Source organism: Pseudopipra pipra, chromosome 3 (genome assembly GCF_036250125.1).
Source record: "Pseudopipra pipra isolate bDixPip1 chromosome 3, bDixPip1.hap1, whole genome shotgun sequence".
Lineage (NCBI taxonomy): Eukaryota > Metazoa > Chordata > Aves > Passeriformes > Pipridae > Pseudopipra > Pseudopipra pipra.
In genome coordinates, this window is record NC_087551.1 from 51,988,264 (window position 1) to 52,010,989 (window position 22,726).

Below are 22,726 nucleotides of genomic sequence, written 5' to 3' on the forward strand. Positions count from 1 at the left end.
ACATATTTGGTACTATAACTTGGTTTTTATGCCAGGGCAAGCTGGAAATGATGGAGCTGATGAGACAACATGAAATGCTGACAAGGTATTCTAGAAATCTGATACAATCTTATAGTGAAGAATAAATATTAGGACTTGTTAAGAACATACTCTTCTTCAAGAGTAACTTCCACTTTTTTCACTTGTTCTTGGATTGATTTTGCCTGATGCTGAAGAGACTGCTTGTTCTTTGAACCAAGCTGTATCTCAGAAGAATTCTTCACCAGATTCTCAGCCTGCACTGCCATTGCTTCAGTCTGTTTAGAAAGTTCCTGTAAGGATGCAAGTCGTATTAATACAACTATAAACAGTTCCATATATTTATACAGAAAGTATTTTTCCTCAGTGTTTGCAGTTGGAAAAGAGTATCTGTGTCCTACGTGTATATCTGGAATGTGTAAATATCTAAAAACAATCTCTGAAGAAAGCTATTTTCATGTTGCATTTAAGAAAAGTTCATTTGAACAAACTAGCTTGAATTAAATTTATCAAGGGAAGTTATACATGCAAAAGTTTTTAACTTAACAAATCAAAATTTATTCTATAGCTCTGCAAGAAATTTATTTTTGAATTGTGGAAGATCGTATGCATATTTATTTAATTTTTAGATCCTACTATTTACAAAGTGGATTTTGCAGTATCTCATATTTTGTATTTTCCCTTTGTTTAGCAACTATTTTCTTTCACAAACGTTAAACCCATACACCAAAACAATGGATGCTGAGCATAACCAAGATATGTGTAATTTACTATTGGATTTGTTAAAGGTAAATAGCAGTGTGAAAAGCATGGCACTTAGGAAAAACAGAATTACTTCTCCAGTAGTAAATAAAATGGGCTGGGATAATTCTGTAACACTAATTGCAAGTGGCGTATTCTGGATTATGTCCACAGTGTAGAAGTCTCTCCTTTTTCTCCTCAGGTCTAAACCAGTGCTAGTTGTCACATTTTCCATAACCTTGCCGAAGTGCACCATATTAATGTTCATATGCAAGTGCTCAACAGTGGTTTAATATCACAGATGATTACTGAGCACAAAGTGGGAAGTCCTCAGAATCATCTTAATTTTCATGCATGTGCTTCAGATGCAGACTTTGAGTAATCCTTCATGATTTTTTTCAGCAAATGACTTTTTACATCTAAGCAGCTTATGCAGTCTCTCATTTCTATATGCAGTTTGCACCAGCATAATGGAAAACCATGCAAAGATTGAAGGCAATACACTCAGCACATGTCAACAAGCAAAGAAGAAAGATATCTCAGCTCCTATATTTCACACAGTAAATACCTTTGTCTGATCCAGTTCTGAGGAGAGGCTCTCTAAACTGCTAAAGTTTAAGATACGTTCAAGTACAGAGCTTGCTTGATTGAGGTATTTTACTACCGTTTCTTTGTCTCTTTCAAACTGCTCCCATTTATTTATTGTGACCTAAGAAAACAAACAAACAAACCCAAAACAGGAACATAAAGACAAAGAGATCAAAGGGGGGAAAACAAACTTTTCATTGTAAGTTACTGAAGAAGGAAAAAAGAGAAAGTCCTGACATAAAACAATTTCTCCAAAAAAGCCATCTACTAAACAGATGCAAATGTTCTAAACCAAATAAAACTTTTCCCTTGAATTTTCACTGATTGATACTGTGCTGTGCTAAAAAACTCTGTTCTCTAAGGTGCCAGCGATGTTTAAATCTTATATTTGAATGTCCTAAAGAAGTCTGACGTAATACATGCAGAGACTTATGCTTATGGTGACAGATAGTCTAAAATATCTAAAAGGATTTTCAAGTTCTTTAATGAAATAAATTATAGTAGAAGAAAATCCCTACTCACAGGAAAATCACACATAAGAACTTATTTGCTCTTTTCTGATAATGCAGAATTTTGATTAACATACAGCATTTAATTCTCAGTCACAAGAATTATGACAACTTAAAAATTATCTTCTTGATTATGAAGTAGAACTTAAGGCATTATATATGGGAATCCTTAGAGAAAACATGGGCTTCAATAATAAATGCTTACATAAAGAAGTTATTTGAGCTCTATGTTTTTCATCTGGTGTTTTATCATGGGGAATACTTTTGACTCCAAACATCTATATGGAAGAGTGGACAGGTGGATTACCATTCTGCTTAGAGAAATGCAAAGGGCAAATCACATATGGGTGCAAGAAGGTATAAATTCTAATCCCAGTGCAGTCAGTGATTAGTTATACAAGCTGAAACAATCCATTAGATTTCTCTGTGACTTTTTCCTTCCTTCTTTAAATTTAGGATGACGGCATGTATTTCACACAGTAGTTGTGAGGATTATATTTGCACAACATCATGTGATATTAATCTAATACCCAGCCTAAGGACACTGAATTAAAGGGCATCATCTTTAGTAACCAGGAGAAAGACCTTCATCTAAAATTAATTCACAGATAAATTAATTAAAATAACAATTATGAATCATTTGGGACTTCTAAACATTTCCAAACAAAATACTGTTTCTTTATTAATTATGAGGTATACAGCAGGTTCAAGAAGTTTTCATGGAGGTGCTGACCATGAAAACCCCAAGGACCAACAGTCAGAGGTGAGAAACTGAGTTCACGTTTTTTTACATTTAAAAAATGAGGGGTTTACTCAGTTAAAAAAAAAAAAAGAATAATAATAATAAAAAAAGAATTAAAAAAAAAAAAAAAGAAGAAAGCATAGAGCATAGGGCTTTATTTCTATATGCAAAGGACTCACCTGCAGTTGCTCTTCACGTTTCTCCATAGTCTGCTGCATGTTTTCCAATGTTCCCTCCAATTTTTGCAAATCTTCTCGCACTGTGCTGGGCAGTCCACCTTCAACCTGCAGCCTCTTGGCTTGGGAAATCTGCTTTTGCACATCTTGCCTTTTTGCACGGAGTCTTCTTGTCCTTTGCTAAAAGGATTCATCCAACAGGAATGATTAGACTTTTTAGCTCCTTTGGGAAATTAGCACAATGCAACCACTTTCCGTTTTTGCATGGGAATGCAAGGAGAGTAACAGACAAAGGGATAAACTCTGGCAAGTACTCTTCAGAGTCTCATATACTCTTCAAGTATATGCCTAGGCTTCCAAACTGTCTATACACCTTTCCTGGCATACAGATGTGAGAAGAATAGTGACAGTGTGGCCATTTATCAAAAAAAATATTTGAGAAAGCAGAAGTCACAGCAGTTGTGCAATCACAGCAGGAGTCTCAAGTGAATGTATTTCTCAGGACTGCCCAGAAACATTCAGGTCTACTCTGCACTTTCTTAAGGCACAGGTTGGAGCCTCAGATTGATCAGTGCAATGTGTCAGTCTTATGGGAGAGCAACAGGGGAATGGTTAAGTTGTGCAACTCTTTCTTGGATGTGTTTTGCTTTGTAGCACTATCAGAAACTCCTTAGACTACATCCTTTCTCCTTTCTAACTTGTCTGACCTATGCCAGCCTTGCTAAGTAAGCTCACAGTTCCCTGCTCAATTCTGCTCTGTGTATCTTTGGGTCTGTGCCAAAGTCTATTTCATATCACAAAAAAAAAAAAAAGAACTCAATGAGAAGTTAACTATTTCTACTAACTCTCCTAAGATGAATAAGAAATGTAGAGTATTAGAAGAGTGAATACAACCCTTAACACATACAATAGTGCTTACAAACTCCAAAGTGTTTAGGTAAGACACAAGTAAGACTTGGTAGTGCTTGGTCAGACAGTAAGCCATGACTGACCTTACAGAAATAGATGTTAATATAAAACACTTAAATCATGCCCAAACATTGGCAGTAAATTCTTCCTATTCTTATTAGCTTTGAGCAGGTTTTAATTTCCCATATTTGGCCTTAAAGGCCATGATTCTTGCTGTATGCAAGCCATATCACTGATTATTATTGTAGCTTGTAGATGTTTTGATCTATTATCAGTGTGTAAAAAGCCTCCTGCTCTACTCCTACAGAATGGAGGCCTATCTGTTACAACAGCAGCTACCTAGAGAAGGAGATAAGGCTAGAGGTACACCTTCTCTCCAGCATTTAGAGTTGAGGTCACATCAAACTGCTGAAGTAGAGAAATTTCCAAAGCCAGAATTGTACCCAATTTCCCATGATTGAGTCTGAAATGCAAGCTTTAAAATGGTAAAAAGATAGAGTCTATATATTTGCAGAGTATATTTACCCAAAATTTAAAGTAATGAAGATTGTTTTTCGGGTGTTTTGTGCCTAAAAAAATGTACGAAATAAAAGTTGAAAAATAAGCTCATCTTTAGGCATTAACATTTAAAAATACTGAAAACCTTTTTCCTTAAAAGAAATGAATACTAGGCCATGTTAGACTGTTTCCTTTACAACTCTTCGAAGTTATACTAACGTACATCACAAAATTTTTTAATTACATAAATTCTTCCTTTAAAAAAAAAAAAGTATATGGACATGAGCAATTGTCCTACCTGATGATGAAGCAGTAGTTGCTGAGCTTGTAATAAACTTTCTGTGTCCAGGATCTTTTCAGCCTCTGCTTGGACTTCTCTAGAGTTGTTGATTAACTCTTCAATTGCACTTTTAACTTCTTCTTTGTACTGGACACAGTCTCCAACAGCGCCTAAAGTATTTTCAATCTACAATTACAGATAACTTTAAGTATTTCATGTTGAAAGGCACATCTGTATTATAAGGGTACATTTATTATTTAGAATATTTTTTCAAAAAGTACAGTAAACTGTTTAAATTCAAACCATTTTTATCTCCAGCATTCTTGACACCTTTACCTTTACATTGAAAGAGTGTCTGTAGACTCAAAACGTGAGGAGACCTTTGTCTTGTTTAAACATACTCCCTTTGCCATATGACAAACACCTATCTGTGACAACCGCTTACTGGTGATCACTTAGAAAATACACACTCTTCTTATCCTTGCAAGCTTACCCAGATTCTTAAACACTTGTGATACTCAACTCACAAAAAATCTTCCTACCATCTGGACTGTCTTGAGCAATGCTTTGGTGAATCACAAATACATTAAAATGCCCTATTACCCTGGTTACATGGACCACAATGTGCATGTGGTGCAATATCCAGTCTCAGCTTGCAGAATTTTATAAAGAAAAAGGTATATCTATTGAACATATCTGAATGTTTTACCCTCTTAGCATTATTCAGCTAACTACTGGTGGCTGATTCTCAGTACAGGCTCTGTTCCTCATACAGTTCCTAAGTTTTAAGGTTTTAATTAAAGTATTCTGGATATATGCCTTTCCCCTTTCTCCTTTCCCCTGCCCTCTCCTTTTTTCCACTTTGGAGAGTCTTCAGATTCAAGTCATTCAGTTTCCTATCATATAAATGTTTAGTTCTTACTCTCCTAAACGATTGCTGAACTCTGGAAATACCCAGTATCAGTCCTTGTCTAAACAGTATCATCCATCTGATTACCAAACTTAATAAATAGTATTCAGACTCTTAAGAATCAGCAGTCTTTTAACTACAGTATAGAGTACCATTTAGATTATGCTTTTAGATTCAAAATAAGATTCTACCTCTTATTTTCTTTTATTACCTCCATTACTTGCACTCCCCTATAGTTCTGACTCTTAGAGGAAACGAAAAACAAAAGCAACTAAAAAACCCATAAAACCTAAAAAAAAAAGGTAGTATCTTAATTTTTTTGCAGTCACTTGGCAATCACAACATTGGTTGCCCCAATTTCCCAAACACAGTTTTCAGACCACAGAAGTTTAGACAAGTTTCAATAAATACACAAAACATTTATATATTTGGAACCCTAACAAGACCTCTGAAAGAATAGACATTAACAGCAGAATTTGAAGTCTGAACTCTTTCTCTGTCCTGAATTCTTTGTGGGTCTATTCCACCTTCTAAGTGCAAGTTGCTCTAAGTTTCAACTGATTTTTCTTTTAACTATATAAACTGTAAAGCAGTAAGTTCCCTGAGAGCCTACAGAAACCAGGGGTTCAGTGGTTCTGGGATGTTTTGCTTGGTATGAGTTAGAAATTTTCCATGATTTCCACAGTTACAGTATCTCATTATCATTCAGGCCTCAGAGAACTGCAGTCTTTTCCTGCAAGTTCAGGGCATGATACACATCCTTAATGACTAGAAACTACCTCAAAGTAGTGCATTATTTCAGCATAAAAGATAAATAAATTAAGATTGAAGTAAAATTCTATATTCACTAGCTGATGTGCATCACAGTTTTGCCGATGTTCACTACAAGCTGATTTTAAAAAACTAGAAATACGGACATTTTGATTCGAGAAACATTTACTATGATACTTTCTAATTCTGCAAAGGGAAAAGATCCACTATAATAATGTCAGTACTTTTTACCTGCTACCCAAGGAGTACAAATGAATTTTTTCTTGCTGAATGCTTGCAGTTTAATTAAAAAGCATAGCAGAGAACTTATGCTTGTGAAGCATGTCATTTCATGCAACACTGTAAATGGAGAGTTCTTGTGTGTCTCATACTGTACCTCAGCCAGCAAATCTAGGAGTCCCTTGAAGTCACTGGAAAGTTTACAAAGCTCATCCTCTGTCTCTTTGGCCTCCAACTCAGGACATACTGCAGTCAAAACAGCAAGTCTGGATTTCAGCCAGCTGTGATTTTCTCCATGCTTGTGAATATGCTTCCTAATTTCCTACAGAAAAAATCAAAACATATTTTTGTCAAATAAACAAAATTAATAACTGGCATTCATGGAATCAGTTCAAAGATTAGTAATTTAAATGTACTACTTTGTTTTTAACACTAGAAATGTAGTATTTTTCTATTTGCACACCCTATCAGATTCTGTCCCAGTCAATAGCTAGGCTTTTGTATTTCTTTCACAGACTCCACTACTAGTTAGTAAGTAAGTAAGTAAGTAATAGTGGAGTACTTTTCCCTCACAAACTAACATTTTTATTTACAATATATACATAAATGGCAGATATCACATATATATTTTCTATATAATGACCGTATTTCTTAATTATAATTTAAATCTTAATTGTTGACTTTCCCAAATATACAATTTCATGTGATATAAAGTTTTGTGTATCTTTTTTCCACTTAAATAGCTTTCCCCCCCTTCCTTTCGCCTAGTAGTTCAATTATATCTTTGTGGCAGTGCTGATGAGATGTTGCTAGCAGCGAAACTGTGCGAGTAAATCAGACCTTCTGGAGCAGAAGTACCCTTTAAGCTTAAGCTCTATCAAGGTCATCCTAACAACATTTCTCTGCACAGTTAGCCTCATAACCAGCTCACAAACATCTACAGTATGTGACATTCCTATTTTTGCTTCTAGTATGTGACAATAAAAAGAAAGAAAGAAGGGTCAAGCTGAGTTCCAAGTGACACAATAAATTATTGCCTAAAACTATTTTAACTAACCAACTCAACCTTCAAGTATTCTATCACTTCTGTTACCAGTCACCAATGCAAAAGTGAATGGTAGAATATCTTTTCCTTCCCATTATACTATTGTAGAAGAGAATTTTTATTATAGATTTCCTTAAATAAGTAATTAAATGTAAGATGGTTCAAAAATCTGCAATCCAGAAATTTTTGCTTTTCTTTGCACAGCACTTTTAACTGTGCATAGAATAGAAGGAGGGGCAAATATTTATTCTATCTGTTCTAAATATACAGGAAAAGGGACCTGCCATTCTCTAAGTTATTAAAAGTAGGAACTTCTGCCATACTTTGCCGCATGTGCAACTTTCTCCTGGAAGTGTTTTTAAGAATACCAGGAATCTGCAAAGCTACTACGATCTCCACAGTGAATCAGTTGCACAGCTTCAGAATAAAATTTTATCCAGAGTCCCAGTAGCGATGACAATAGCTTTGTTAGAACACAAACCAAGGGCTCACCCCAACAGATGCTTTACATTGCTTGTATTTGGCAGTATCATTAACACTTTCCTTTATCTTCTTCAGCTCTCTTTCTGTTGAAGAAATCCAATTTTGCAATTCAGAAAATCTGAAATAAAACATCATATAATGCAAAAAAAAAAAAAAAAGAAAAAAGTTAGACAAAAATTGCCACCACCAAATAGTAACCTCTCAAATGTAAGCAAAAAATTATAAAATCCACTCAAAGCCCCATTATAATCTGTGAAATTACTACATAAAGTATAACTTTCTACATGAAGCTAACATCACTGTATCATTCTTTACGTGGTATTGATCTATGATGACATATACAGGAGTGACCATGCATAAGGCTCTACAAGACCCAGCTAGCAATTGAGCTGACACCTGCTCTTATAGCCCTTCCAGGTGTCCGAGTGCTCTGTTAGCTTCATGTATGTGCTGTCTATCTGGGATTTGAGATCCTTCAGGACTCGTTGGCTGCTTTCCAATGTACCCCTCACTGGATCAGAAACTGGCAGTTTTTGGCACAGTTCTTCAATTCGTTGTAGCCTTTTCTCACACAGGTGGTAAGATCCCTTATCACCGAAGAACAACTGATGGGAGACAAAGCAGAAAATTCAATAAAACTACAAACTTGCAGAAATAACAAAGCATATCTCTATATTTTTTTTATAAACTACTAAGATAAAAAAAAATCTTTAAAGACAAGAACTGATCTAAGCTGGGCACAAAGTGTTTAGTGGCTTAAATGTTGGTCAGAATTTCAGTTTATTATTGACATCGAAATTTATTTCTGTAAACACCCCCATGGTAGCATATAATTCATACCATGTGTTCCTTGATCATTCTTTCATTGCCTTCTCTTGATAACACCTTGTTCTGTCGAGCTAGTTCAGCTTTGCACTCCTCCACTGTGACCAGGAACTTGCTTTTCTGTACTTCAATCTTCAAGTGGATCAAATGATATGGAGCTTCTGTTTGAAGATCCTACACACCCACGGGGCAATAAGGAAGCACAGAGAAAAAACACTACTCCTATTACCTCAGGGTGAAGTTACTACAAATAGATTATCTAAAAACCGATAATACAGAAAATTAGGCATATATGTGCATGAACAGATAGGGATTTCTCTGTATTCACTTTGTTACCAATATGTCTTAGATATAAGGTCATAAGTTGAGACATATAACATGCATGTATAAGACACACTACAGATACATCTTCATTCTTGGCAAGATATGCCAAATATTTCCTGTATAAAATAGTATTCACAATTGTTTCCAGAGGTTGCTGCTTGCCTGCTAGTGAGAGACCAGTCATACATCACTCCAGCTTTGACCAGCAACACGCTGTTACAGGCAAAAAATTCCATAGCTTATGAGCAAAGTTTGTTCAGTTTTTAGAGTCTTTGGCAGAAGACACAATTTAAACTGATAGCCTGACCTCTTACAGATTATTTTTTTTGGTTGGTTGGGAAAGTAATTGCAATCATCCAACATCAGCATAAAGAAAAGCTAGTATATATTCTCAAGAAATGTTCTTAACACAGGTATCATTATGGTTATATGTAGGGAGAAAATGAAGGTTTTATAATTAATGTCTCACATTTCTTGACTTCACTTAACCACTTTACTTAACAGTGCTTTTTCAAGAGGCTATTTGTAGGTGTAGCTGTATCTAATGTTGTAAAATAGATTTTTTTTCTTTTTTTTCCCAATTGTACAGGAAGACAAAGAATCAACTTAGTGGTTTTATTTTTCAATATGTAGGTCATGCAGAAACTTTTCAAAACTAAGATTTACAATTTCCAGAGACCATTCACTAACCTTCCACTGCCTATGGAGTTTTCTCACAGCTTCCTGCAGGCTGTGTTGCTCTTGTTCTGGGAGGATGTCAGTAAGTTCGTCACAAGCTTTCAGAAAGGCATTTAGGACTCTCTGATCCAACTGGTTAAAGAATTCCTGAAGTTGAGGCAGAAAGTGAGAAAGTGAGAAGATGAAACTGGTTATTGATGTGGTAACCTGAAAACATAAAGTTCCTAATACACACTGTAAGTTTCAAAGTTACTTCTGTTGCATTGAAGAATTTATATTTGAGCTAAGGAAATAACTATTTCTAGCTATTTAAAGTCCAGCAAATTAATATATTCTCATACAGTACACTGATATGGTATTTTAACAAGAATACATTTTAAAGCTATGTGCATAAGTAATGGTTATAATACAGACACAGGTATTAATCTGAAAAAAAGAGCAGTGGATGCATGAGACTGGCAAAATATAGTATTCTAACTCTCAATGATTCTACTGACAAAACCTGCCCTAATTTCTATGGGGTCTTTTCACCTTCTGGTTGCTTATATCCATCAGTAAGAGCCATGATCATTATTCCTTTTCATTTTTCAATCTTAGCATTAGTTTGACCTAATCTGTATAACTTCTACACGTGCAAGAAACTCACGTCGATTTTAGAATTAAGTAGGCTTTTCATTTGTATGTCATGCACTCAAAGATTTCCATGAGGAAGGTCAGAGAATTTACTCACGCTATGTTTTCTGAGAAGTTCTTCAGGATTTCCTTTTTCTTTTAAGCAACAATTGGCAATCTGTATTACTTTCTCCAGTTCTGCTCTAGACTCCTCAAATTTCTTCATCAAACGGCTATTTGCTTCTATGTTTTTTCTCCACTCACCAGCTTTCCTGACCATATTCTGAGTTACAAGCAAAGAAAATGAGCTGGCACTTTCACATTGATTTTTATTTGCTCTCTTGTACCATGATCTTACAAAACATGCATTTAATTTGTGGCACTCTTTTAAATATATGCTTTTCATCATGCTTCTCCCTCTCCTGCTCCCATTTTCACAATTTTTAATACTTAGGCTTGAGCTAATGTCATCATTCAAAACAAAATTAGTAGATATCTAATATAGATGTCTCTGATACTTTCAGAATGCCTCTACCATTTTTAGTGTGTTTCTTTCCTAAAGCCTGCTTTCATATGTAAAGCACCTGATTTGGCCAAAAGCTTGCCATTTCATTTTTCCTAGTATCAAACTACTTCCTCCTAACGTTACTTGACATGAAGGTGGTTTGAACCATGGATCCAACCACTTCCATGCTACAGGTCTTCTGACCTGGAATAAGTTTGTAAGATTATCACACTAGAAGGGTGGATAAGTAACCAGGAAGAAAACTGCTTAAAAGAAAGACAGCAAATTTTGCAGTTTATTTGCTGAAATCTTCTTGTTTTGCAACCTTAGACACAGCTCTTCCATTATTCTGTGTTTTAGTCTGTTCCAGTGCATTGCATTATTCAGAGCTTACAATTCCATATTCAGTGGTTACAATTCCATAAGGAAGTAACAAAACTTACCAGGAGAACTGAATAGTTCAGCAGTTTAACCACTGCAAGGCAGTTCCAAAACTGCTTACTATACACACACAGTTCATCATCCTCACTGATTACAAACCCCAGTGTAGTGAGTTTTGATTAGCGAGCTAATCAAATCTGTCATTCTCAACTTAAACTTCTTACTAAATCTTTTTAAAGTTTCCTGATAAAAACAAATGCATAATATTAGAATTATATAGGAATATATTATTTACATGAAAAACTTCCAGTTTCCAGTATTTTAACTCTAGGTATGTCACATTTTGTATGGTTATACCATATTTTATAGGTTTATTTTCTAACATAAAAAGAGACAAACCACTATCCAACTTTATAGGAACAGAATAATTAATGTTGAACATGGTAAATTTACCCAGCTACAACTGTATCTGATTTTTCTACTATAAGCTAAACTTAAATAATGATTTCTGTTACAAATCAAACCCCACTTATCTTTAGGTACAACCCACAAATACCATAAAAATTTTGTAATCCACCTCTCAGAGCTCTTTACTGATAGGTGATTTTCTGTAGTTTAAAATACAGTTTAGATACCTTTATACTGAACAAGAATTGCCTGAAAACAAATACAACAGAACCCAATGTCTGGAGATCTGACTCCAAGATAACCATAAAATCATAGAATATACTGAGTTGGAAGTGACACACAAGGATTGAGTTCAACTCCTCATTCTGCACAGGACAACCCCAAAAATCACACCATGTGTAATGATTAATTTCATATTAGAGTGGGACTAGATGGGGGCTGAATAGCCCTGAAAATATCAGTAATAAGTGATAATAATAACATAGAGCTCTACAGGTAAGGGGGAATATAGCCCAAAGCATACATCTTTATATTAACGAATGCAACATATTTGCAACGTTCTAGATTCACAATCCGTGACATTTTCTGAGTAAATACAAGGACCAGCAACAGTAGCATGTTCAAGAGTTTCCATCTTCCATGTTTTGTGTGAAGCAGGATGTATGGGAATATGGGAGCAAATAATTAGCCAAGACAATAAAATTAGGAAAAAAAATGACAGGGCAGCCTTTAACAGTAGGATTTCAGATTCCTCATTCCAAAGGAGGAATGAGGAGCCTGAGACATATGAAAGCTCTCTTAAATCCCAGCTTCCTCTGTGGTAGGCTCACCCCTGAATAACTGCATGGAGAACATGACTGTCAGTCCCCTGACCACTTATCACCTAATACAGACAAATCCTTAATTAATAACTTGGCACCAGAGAGGAGAGCTATCCAGCATAGTAGCTATAGAGTGACAAAATGGATGGATCATATGAATAAACCTTCAAAAAATATGCACCAAGGTATGATATTATTACCTGAAAAGTAATCTGAACTTGTGTAACTTTCTTCTGAAACGTTGACTGCTGGAAATGCTGTAACACTTCACTGGAAGCCACACACTGCAGGATACTCTGACTGTTTCTCTCAATCAGGGACAAATCTTTCTTGCAGTTTTCTTGGTAAGCTACCAAATCCTGAAATAAAAAAACACATATACACCCTGGCCAGGAACAAAGGAGAGAAAAGTTTGGTAAAATAACAAGGTGTTTCTGACAATAAGAACAAAAGGGATGAGGTCAAAGAACCAATAAGAAACAGACTATACAAAATATTATATGGAATAACACAGACAACACGACTTTCTCTTTGTATGGTAAGTCTGTACCCAAACAGAGCTCTAGCTATTTATAAAAAAAAGGCACAGACAGATACCCAAGCCCTTCAGACAGTTCCAGAGAATGTTGATCAATACATTATTCTGCGATTTAATGTTATGGGATTTCTATATTTATTATATAATTGGAAGCAGGAAGCAGTGAAATCAATAGACATAAGAATGACAGCTCTCAGTAGCAGGTTGAGATCTTAACCTTCCTCACCTTTCAAAAAATTAATCTTTCATGTCAGCTTTTGGAATTCAGATTTCATTACAAATCCCATTAAGTAATGAGAAAAAAAGAGAGAAAAAAGAAAACATGCATGAAGTAGCACAGGCTTAAAAAAAATGGTTTAAAAATCCTGCAGTGAGGAAACTATTCTGCCATTGAAGGTGCACTCTATTTCTTAGCACAAATCTTGGTTTACTCTCTGATCAGGCAGAAACCAGCACTCTCCATATAAACAGTATGATTTTGGTTCCTTGCTGGTAAATAACTCCAGAAGCAACATGTCTTTTTATTATGACCCTCCGGGGCAGATTAACCTTTGAAAACAGAAGAGAGGAGTGCTCATAGGAGCTGTCCCTTAACCTGCAGTTTGGAAATGTGATTCACCCAGTATTAATAAACAGAAGATGATTTACTCGGGAAAATAATGGACTGGCTGGATTCAAGGTCACCAGATCATTTTTACTGAAATACAATCAAAGCTTGAAGTCACTGGAAGAGAACAGCCTTCTTGTTGAATTATTGGGCCAATCTCCAGAGTCATTACAGGCTTGAACTAATTTTTACATATAAACAAACATATAAATGAAATTAAATCTCTTTGTTCCATTATTTTTCCCAAGGGGCTCTAAATGGCTTTGAAATACTTCAGCTTCCTATAAAAAATTCATTTATTTATATTACCTGTCAAATCCAACTCTAATGAAATGTGTACCTCAATTTTAGGAAACTATTTCTAGACTACATACCACACACACACAAGGATAAACACCAATTCCAATGCAAAATCCTTGTATTTTTATTTAACTTTCCAACTGAATTCTGACTAGCTCTGCATTTCTCCAGAGAGAAATGTTTATTGGTCAGGAAGAAAAGTAGTGCACTTCAAAGAAATCACTTTTCCAGACTTCTAAGAAATTTTCATAATTGTCCAAGAAAACCTAGAGAATTTTCCGATTATATTATTTCATCTGCTTAATTAAAAAAAAAAATCAATTTTTTTTGATACTTCAGTCCAATTTCACCTAGATTAAAAAAAAAGTCTTATATTTACTTCTTGGATTGAAATCAAGACACTAGGATGGGAACACGAGTTTCAATCTTTGTATATATGCCTAGCTGATTTTAGGATAAGGCTATATTTGTTGCCTGAATATGAAGAAGCATTTGCTTACCTTACTGAGTTGCAATCCAAATTCCTAAGAAAGCTAATTGCAAATACTCAGAGGCAGCAGATCTTGGTAAGATATTTCTGAAACTTACTTGGGCTTTTTGTTTAAGAACAGCTGTGGGTTGTGCTTCAGGGTCCAGGATAGAAATTATTTCATTGACTTTTTCAAGAGATTCATAAAAATGTGTGATTTGTTTCTCCAGTTCTTCCAGTGGAGACAGCAGACGCTGGCATTCATACAGCAGGGCACAGGAATACTCCTTAACCTTTTCACCATTAAAAAAATATATTGAAAAAGTTGTAAAATTCAATAAATAATAACTTCCTTTGCATGTAGGTTTATATAGTTGCTACCTAGTCTTTTTAAAGATTGATCAATCCTGATCCTGTATTACTTCTTAAAGAACAGAATATTAAATTTAAGAATGGTAATCGTAGCATCTAGGAGAAGTAACATGTTCTCCACGCTGAATCACTCTGTTGTTACAACTATATATTTGTTCAAATGCATATATGTGAGCATTTATGTACAGGAGCTTACTATTTATTAGTTCAACAGTCAACAACACATGTAGTAGAGAAACTGTTCTGCAACCTTGCTCAGCTGCTCTTTGATCCGTGTCAAAGTTCCCAGCATTTCATTCACTTCCTCTTGGGAAACTTCTTTTGTAACAAGTTGCACTGTTCTTGTAACTGCTTTATACTGAGCTTCCATTGCAGGCAATTTCTGCTTAGTATTCTGAAACAAGTGGTTCAAAAAATATTTCAACAGCAGTATTTATGCATTCATGGGAGATACAAGACTGATAAAAGATATAAATTCTAATTATCAATTATTTTCATCACTGATTTTAAGTGGATACTGAGCCATGTTTCAAATGCATGAGAACCGAGTCAAAGAGTATCAGTCAATTCACCTGAATATCATTTGAAACTACACAGAAAAAAAATATCTAGTTGGGCAGTATTTTTGAAATTTACTCTAAAAATGTCACTCATAGAATACAATGATTCATATTAGCTATAGCCAAAACCACACCAAAAAAAAAGCACCACTGGTAAAAACAAACAAACAAACAAATTAGTAATGGAAATGTATACTAAAATAATTTTATGCTATCAGAGTTAAATAGTTACAAGTTTCTCTCTTATGAACGAGAAAGAAAGAAATGAAAGTAAGATACTTACTTCTAATTCTTGTACAAACATTTTAACATCAAGGAAGGACATTTCTACAGGGGTTGAAAATTTCCTATTGTTTCCATCAATAAAAGCTGTCAAATGAGCAACACCATCCACATATTCTTTCTTCATTTTGTCCAGTTCATCTGCTCGAGCATACTACAAAAATGTAAAGCAAAAAGGAACAATCAAAAAAATAACCACCCCAAATGAGATATCTGGCAATTAAGAAATTACTTAAAGAATTAGCATGTTTTCAGTGCAACTGTTTGCTGAAAAATTATATTCAATGAAATATAATTTAATGGAAACTGATCTGCTGAATTATTTAGATTCTAATCATGTGCATTAATTTTGATAGTGATGATACTAAAAAGAACAGCATGCATACAAGTGGTCCGCCTTTTTTAAGGTTTGGATCATGTGGGGAGTGCCAGACTCTCATTTGTTTCTAACCTAGAATCAACAATTCAATTAATTTCTCATTACCTAAAATACCAATTTTGAAAATTAAACCAAGAGAACAGAACATGAAAAGCCTAGAAAAACTGAAGGAAAAGGGAAATTTCAGTAACAAAATGCTGGCTGGAAGAAGGGGAAACATAAGTCTTAAAAAGTGGAAAAAGCTGTATGACAGAAATGGTGAAAAGCCAGTGTGAAAAAATATATAGCCAACAAAAGAAAGAAGCTGTATAAGTTGGGGAAGAGGCATTTACATAAGTGAATCACCCTAAATATCATCAGCAAATAAAGCTTGAGAACATTCTAGTCAACTGTCTGGAAAAGTTATAATAAAAGAGAGGCAATCATTATTTCCTTTTCCATTTAACTTGACTGAATACGAAATAGTCATGCTGGTAAGGAAAACAGATCTAGTGCCTTCAAATAGGTGATTTAAAATCACCAGAAGGGGACAATATCATTAGATGCACATTGACTACAGCAAAGATATTTTCTAATGTGTTTATGAAGTGTGAAATACTCCAGTGTAATTAAGCTCACATCTTCCCTTTGCTTTTTAAAGACCAAATATAGAAACAACAATTCTTTTTTTAACAGTAGAATAGCTTTAATGAGATAAAGGGTAGGTTTTTTTGCTTGCTATCAGTGCCTCCTTGTGGGTAAGACAGAAGTAAAGTCTGACTAATCTGGGGAAAACATTTAGTTAATTAACTTACACTGTATCTGCTTATTGTCGCAGTACAATAATTGAATGCAACTTTCATCAAAGAGTAGTTAAAATAATAATTTTCACCATTTTCACTGTTTAGCTTTACAGAGCTTTTACAATAACAATAGCTACTAAAAATCAATCATTTTCTTTGAAGAACAGTAGAGGATACGTAAAAATAACATTCTCTGCATCAAGAGAGGTGACCATAGCAAAAAACTATAGTTTATACTAGTTGAAAATGTCAAAAAATAACACTAAATGGCTGTATAACCAAAAAGATAAATAAAGAAGACCCCCCAATAAAATTAACTATTGTCAGGGAGTCATTTCTGATTTAAATAATTATGAACAGCTAGACACCTTATTAGGTTGCACTATAGTCCTGTTAGTAAGGCAATCTGTCCTGCTTGCATGGAAATGACAAAGTAAATATTTAAAACTAACAAGGGCAATATCACTAACCTGTTTAACTTGCATGAACAATTCTCTCCATCTTCCATTTAGTAACAGAAGCTGCTGCTTAAGATCTCTGGAAATGGTCTCATCACATGTTTCAATCAGAAAATTACCAGCATCATTCATGGCTGTGTGCTGTTGGATCCAATGAGGTAAGTGTCGGAAGAAATCCTGAAGAAGAAAATGAGAACATCTTTCCAAAACCCTTTCAATTAGTCTTTATCTTAAATCACAAAACCAAAATTAATCACCAGCTAATGGCTTGATAAAAACTCTTTGAACAGTTATCCTCTGCAGCTCTTCACATCAAATATGCCATAGTAGAATTTCAATGTCTATGGACATAACCTGTGGAAATAAAAATTACTGCCAGTTTACTTACAGCTCATTTTACTCAGGTGAGTAGTTTCAGTTAAACAAATGGAACTCCTCCTTAAGAAAAAGCTCTATAACTAAAAACACTGTTAGGGCTCATCTAATTTCTGTCTTGTGTTGAAACAACATGGGCTGATAGTAACCTGAGCCATAAACAGGCTGTAGAGGGGTTCTTCCCCTGCTGTGAACCGCATGAAGCTTCCCAGAAGACTTGTGAAGACTGATTCTTGATCACTGCTCCCTCCTATCTCAGAGCAGATGAGCCCACATGTGAAATGAACGGTTCTCACTTATTTTTCCCCCCCTGTCCCAGTGAGACAGTCTAAATAGACTGCATACATATTGCAGGCAGATACATGCACATAAACTGGTATAGAAGACAAGGCCCAGTTCCCTCCCTTCCTTTTCTCTCTTCAAGAGGATGGGCAATACCTAAGGCAGGCTCTGTGACTCCAGTAAACACCTCTATCTCATGATTGTCCACATCTTCTCTGACATGGCTTTGGCTTGTCCCTGCTACCCTCAGTCCTCAGGACTTAGGAAGGGGCAGTGATCCATTTTGCTATCGATCCATAGACTATCGATCTACCCTATAATTTCCAAGACTGTTCATCTGCCAGTGACAGTCCCACACAATCCTTTGCTCAAGGGTGGATGTGAAAAAGTCCTATCCAACCGTATTGTCATGCAAAAACAGTTCAGATGCAACTGAAAAGGTCAAATGGATACATACTGGCCTAATGTCTTGAAGAGAGAACTGACTAGTATACATCCATTTGACTTTTCAGTTGCATCTGAAAACAATACATAGTGTTTTCAATTCCTAAAGCTGAGACCAGTAGTGTACAGGTGCTCTGCACCAATGTATCGGTGAGTAAGTTTAACCACTTCAGTAAATTGTATCTGCAGTCTGAATCTTCCACTTGCAGTGGAGCAAATACCTTGCTTTGTGCAAAATCTACCCTCTATGAGCACATTCAAAAGAAATTAAGTCTGCTGAATCTGGCACTGGTCAGCCATTCAATGGTCAGGCTTACTAGAGGTCAAGAAGAAAAAAGTACATGGAGTAAATTATTCACATTCTTGCTCCCACACACTTATTCCCACAAAACATTACCTTCCTCAGACTCTGCTGGGGATTCTCTACATTTCAGGACTCAACCTAAAGCATGTATAAAATTTAAACAAGTTTGGCAGGTATCGTGCTCAATTAAAACAATGCAGTTCTTTTTAAGGAAGTCCTACATGAGATCTACAAGCTCTCTGAAAACTTTTGGATAAAGATGTGTGAGAAAAGTGTGGGAGAGTGCAGTTACAATGAGGTTATTATGGAAAGTGCTTAAGAGGTACTACAAGTAAACAAAGCAGTTGTAGAAGGAGCAATTTGAAAAATCAAGATCTTTTTTTGCAAGATCTTTGCTACAGGTTCACAGTAATGTTTCTGAAAACAAAAGCCTATGAGAAAGCCAACAGGCCACCTTCTTTTCCAAAAAGAACAGTGGTATGTGCTGGTCTTGAAATGAGAGATAATGAAAAGAAGAAGCATGACACCATGGTAAAGGGCTACTATGGCCTTTCCCTAGAATAGAATATAGTGGGTTTAAATAATACCAGTAAGGTTTGCAAACGAGAAACTCTGTATCATATTTGTATCGTATCATATACTGATATATTTGTGGATTTACAGAACAAATATTTTGAAATGTTTAAAAATGTTTTCTGCCATATTCCAAACAGTAGTTACCATATTTTATCTGCTTTTCCCGATGGCTGTAAGACTATTAATTGTACAAACCAATATAAGAATTACTTTTGATTCTAATAATCAAATAGTAAAACTGCTAAATTGGAACTATCTACGTGAATATTATTGTTGTGAAGTGCTAGATTCAACACTAAAGGTACAAGTAACTTCTAAAATATGTATCTCAGTCTATAGGCAGATTTTGGTACCACTCAGTAATCTTTAATAGTTTGGAGCCAACGTAATTTTAAGAAGAAATTAGCACTTTGGGAAGAATACTGCATTCACGTCTAAGGTTTTCAACATGGCTTTTTTATCAGAATAGTAAGAATTACTTGTTGGATATGTTAGAAATCAGAAGCAAGTATATACCCTGTGGGTATATATAACATATATATATAAGTTATATAACAATAAAGTTATAAATCTGATCAGAGACGTAAATGCTTTGATTTTATTCATATTCATGGAAAGAGTATTTAATTTTAAACACTGCCCAGTTACTCACATAAAACATACACCACTATTTAGGATCACCTTGATCACGTGAAATCATCCTTCCTGATCAGTAATAACTCTTTGTATTTATATTATAGCAGACTATTACTTTTCACAGGTTTTTTTTTATTTTAAAAGTGTATTCCATTATTTTACATCAGTTTAAACTAACAAACTTTAACAAAAATTATACTTTTCCTTTATACAGCATGAAATGCTCATTCCTGACCTGATGTCAATTTGTCATCTTACAACCTACAAAACCCCTACTTTTGTGTTAAGAGCAATATATCTGCTATATTGGGATTGAGTGCAAATTTAGCACCTATTAAATGCAGGACTATTCAAGTTAATCTGGGTCATTATTGAAGGTTCACAAATGCAAATCTTAGTGCTTCAGTACTCTACAGAAAAAGAAAATAGAAAAAATATCTTTATAACCGCAGGTTCCCAAAACAACTTGTCTGAAGATTTTTAAAATGCTGGGGAAATAGGTAAGGAAAAATTACTTACCCATCAAACATAACAATACATATTAATATTATTGCAAGGCAATGAATGTTGAAATCTGTCATCTACATGGTAGAAAAACCAGTGGAAAAAATAATTTTCTTCAAGTGTCTTTATAGGTAGGCCATGACTGTGCACTTTGGTGTTAAGAGCTGTATTTGCCTTTAAGTGAATCATGTAACATTCTTATCTCTGAGCAATATTGCTGCCCTATATTCATGTCAAAGATGACTCTAACCATGTTATCACAGATGATGCTTTCCTTCATTGTGTGTATCTACGTAGATCCCATACAAGCAAACATTGACATACCTATGATGAATGAAGACAGTATAGAAAATCTGAAAAAATCTCTTGCTCTTGCATGACATTTCACAAAGCAAGCTAAGTAAATGCAAAAACACATCCCACTTCCTAATTTACAAAATAACCAGATACATATGCTATTAGTGCATACCTTTTTAGAATGTTCAGGCTGATTCAGCATTTTTTCAGCATCTTCCAGCCAAGCTTGCAGACCTGCCACAGTGCTGCTGTATCTGTCCCAATTAGCAATTACTTCTTCCAACATGCTTCTTACACTTCTCACCTCTACTGAGAGGTTCCTCCACTGAGCTGTCGTATCACTCATGAATTTCATCACATTCTCAACTTCTTCCACTGAGATACAGGAAAGACATTGATTATTTTGGTTATTATTATTACTGTAAAGCTTAACTTCATGTTATGATTGCCCATTCTCATCAGAGAATTATATTTTATTGTAACTTCTGATTTAGTAGGCTTTTATATACTTATGTTCACTTCACAGCCCAATTTTAGTGCAAAATCATGACTGAGAAATTAAACCTGTGAATTAAAGACTGAGAAAAGTACATAAAATGAATGCTAAATTAAAACAGGCCCACTACATATTCCGTGTGGTGTTCATTTCAAATCCATAAGAAAATAAATCAGGGGATAAACTTACCTTAAAGAGGCATAAAATAAGAGATGTATTATATAAAAATGCATATTATATCTGCATTGAAAAGTATGGAATGAGATTCTGATAATTTTTCCATTAACTTTGAAATTAAACTGCTAGTGATTTTTGCCATTTAATTTTTAATATTTTCCACATTGCAATAAAGGAACAAGTGTGTCCTCATTCCAGAAGAAAAAAAACAGAGAAGAAAAAGGACCAAGGAAATGCTGAGACTTCATAAAATACACAGAATATAGATATTTTAAACAGTTTTTAGCTAAGGTGTCCTCTAATTTTCACTGCTATTGCTGAACTCATATATGTGAGCACTTGTCCTTTAGAAAGCAATTTGTTATTGGATTTTATTAATAGCATTGAATAAATCTGTGACTCTTATTCTTTGTAAGAACATCTTGTAAAAAATATTTACTTTTGTAAAATTTGGGTATCACTATCAACTTAAATTTCTCAACAAACAAAGGTATCCATTTTCTGTCCCCTTTAGAAGCTGCAGCAATCCTCCACAGACATTACTGTCAGCAGAGATTAAAGTGACCCCGTGTCTGTAATTATCTAGGTCAAATATTGCCCTCAAATTCTGACTGAACTCAGCAATGTTCAGGAATGACACAAGGCAGCTGTTGAATCAGCTACACATTTTTATCATGTATATCCATACTTCAACTACCATTTGAGTTCCTCTTATAGGTTTTCAAAGTTAATGAAGAACCTTCAATACATCAAAGGATAATTTTGCAACTATAATGATACTGGGATCAACTCTCTATTTGTCTTTTTCTAGTAAATAAAGCCAAGCCAGGGAGCATTTCCAGGCACCAGAACATGATTTTCCCTACTCCTAATTTGGTCTCTGGCACACTTTTGGCCCAAATCAACAACACTGAAACAATCCAAAAGTTAGCATGGATGATAGACTTCTCCTATGAGGAAGTCAGGACACGATCACCCTCTGGAGATTCAGAAATCTGCAGGAGGAAATCTCACAGCAGGAGGGCAGGCTGCTCTGGACCAGGTGACACGTTATAGAATATGTGAAATTGCTACCAGAGGCTGTAGTCTCTGGTGACCTGCAGCTGCTGTTGCTGAACAGCTCTGCTGCATGGACGAAACAAGCATTAGGAGACCTTTTTAGAGGACACTTACACCTAAAGAGATTAAAATGCTGTTGCAGTGACAAAAGAAATATAGACATTTACCTGAGCCATTTGCTTTGGCATACATTTCAGCTGCTCTTTTCAAGATCTGGTAAGTAACTTCATACTGCTCAAAGAACTTACTATTTTCAATAACAGACTGAAAAGAAAAAAAATACAACAGACAAAATAAAGGTAGGTATTAAGAATAAGGATAATTTCCATGAAATTACATCAGGATAGTGATGACAACTTTTAACTTCTTTATTTCTCCATTCATCT

At 35.0% G+C, this 22,726-nt stretch overlaps 1 protein-coding gene across 21 annotated transcripts in view; it reads right to left on the reverse strand.

Annotated features, from left to right (window-relative positions):
* The window catches only part of SYNE1 (spectrin repeat containing nuclear envelope protein 1), a 306,116-nt gene that overhangs the window by 193,050 nt on the left and 90,340 nt on the right, over positions 1-22,726 (reverse strand). For 20 of the 21 annotated variants that reach the window (XM_064649158.1, XM_064649163.1, XM_064649160.1 and 17 more), the window contains 17 exons: positions 22,508-22,604; positions 20,781-20,983; positions 17,203-17,367; positions 15,573-15,725; positions 14,980-15,123; positions 14,477-14,650; positions 12,644-12,802; positions 10,447-10,611; positions 9,729-9,863; positions 8,730-8,888; positions 8,286-8,494; positions 7,899-8,007; positions 6,519-6,683; positions 4,480-4,647; positions 2,778-2,954; positions 1,328-1,468; positions 151-311 (listed from right to left, as the gene is read on the reverse strand). In XM_064649158.1, coding sequence (XP_064505228.1) covers positions 151-311; positions 1,328-1,468; positions 2,778-2,954; positions 4,480-4,647; positions 6,519-6,683; positions 7,899-8,007; positions 8,286-8,494; positions 8,730-8,888; positions 9,729-9,863; positions 10,447-10,611; positions 12,644-12,802; positions 14,477-14,650; positions 14,980-15,123; positions 15,573-15,725; positions 17,203-17,367; positions 20,781-20,983; positions 22,508-22,604 — 2,684 coding nt within the window. The remainder of the gene's footprint in view (positions 1-150; positions 312-1,327; positions 1,469-2,777; positions 2,955-4,479; positions 4,648-6,518; positions 6,684-7,898; positions 8,008-8,285; positions 8,495-8,729; positions 8,889-9,728; positions 9,864-10,446; positions 10,612-12,643; positions 12,803-14,476; positions 14,651-14,979; positions 15,124-15,572; positions 15,726-17,202; positions 17,368-20,780; positions 20,984-22,507; positions 22,605-22,726) is intronic. The other variant, XM_064649165.1, reaches the window with a different exon arrangement.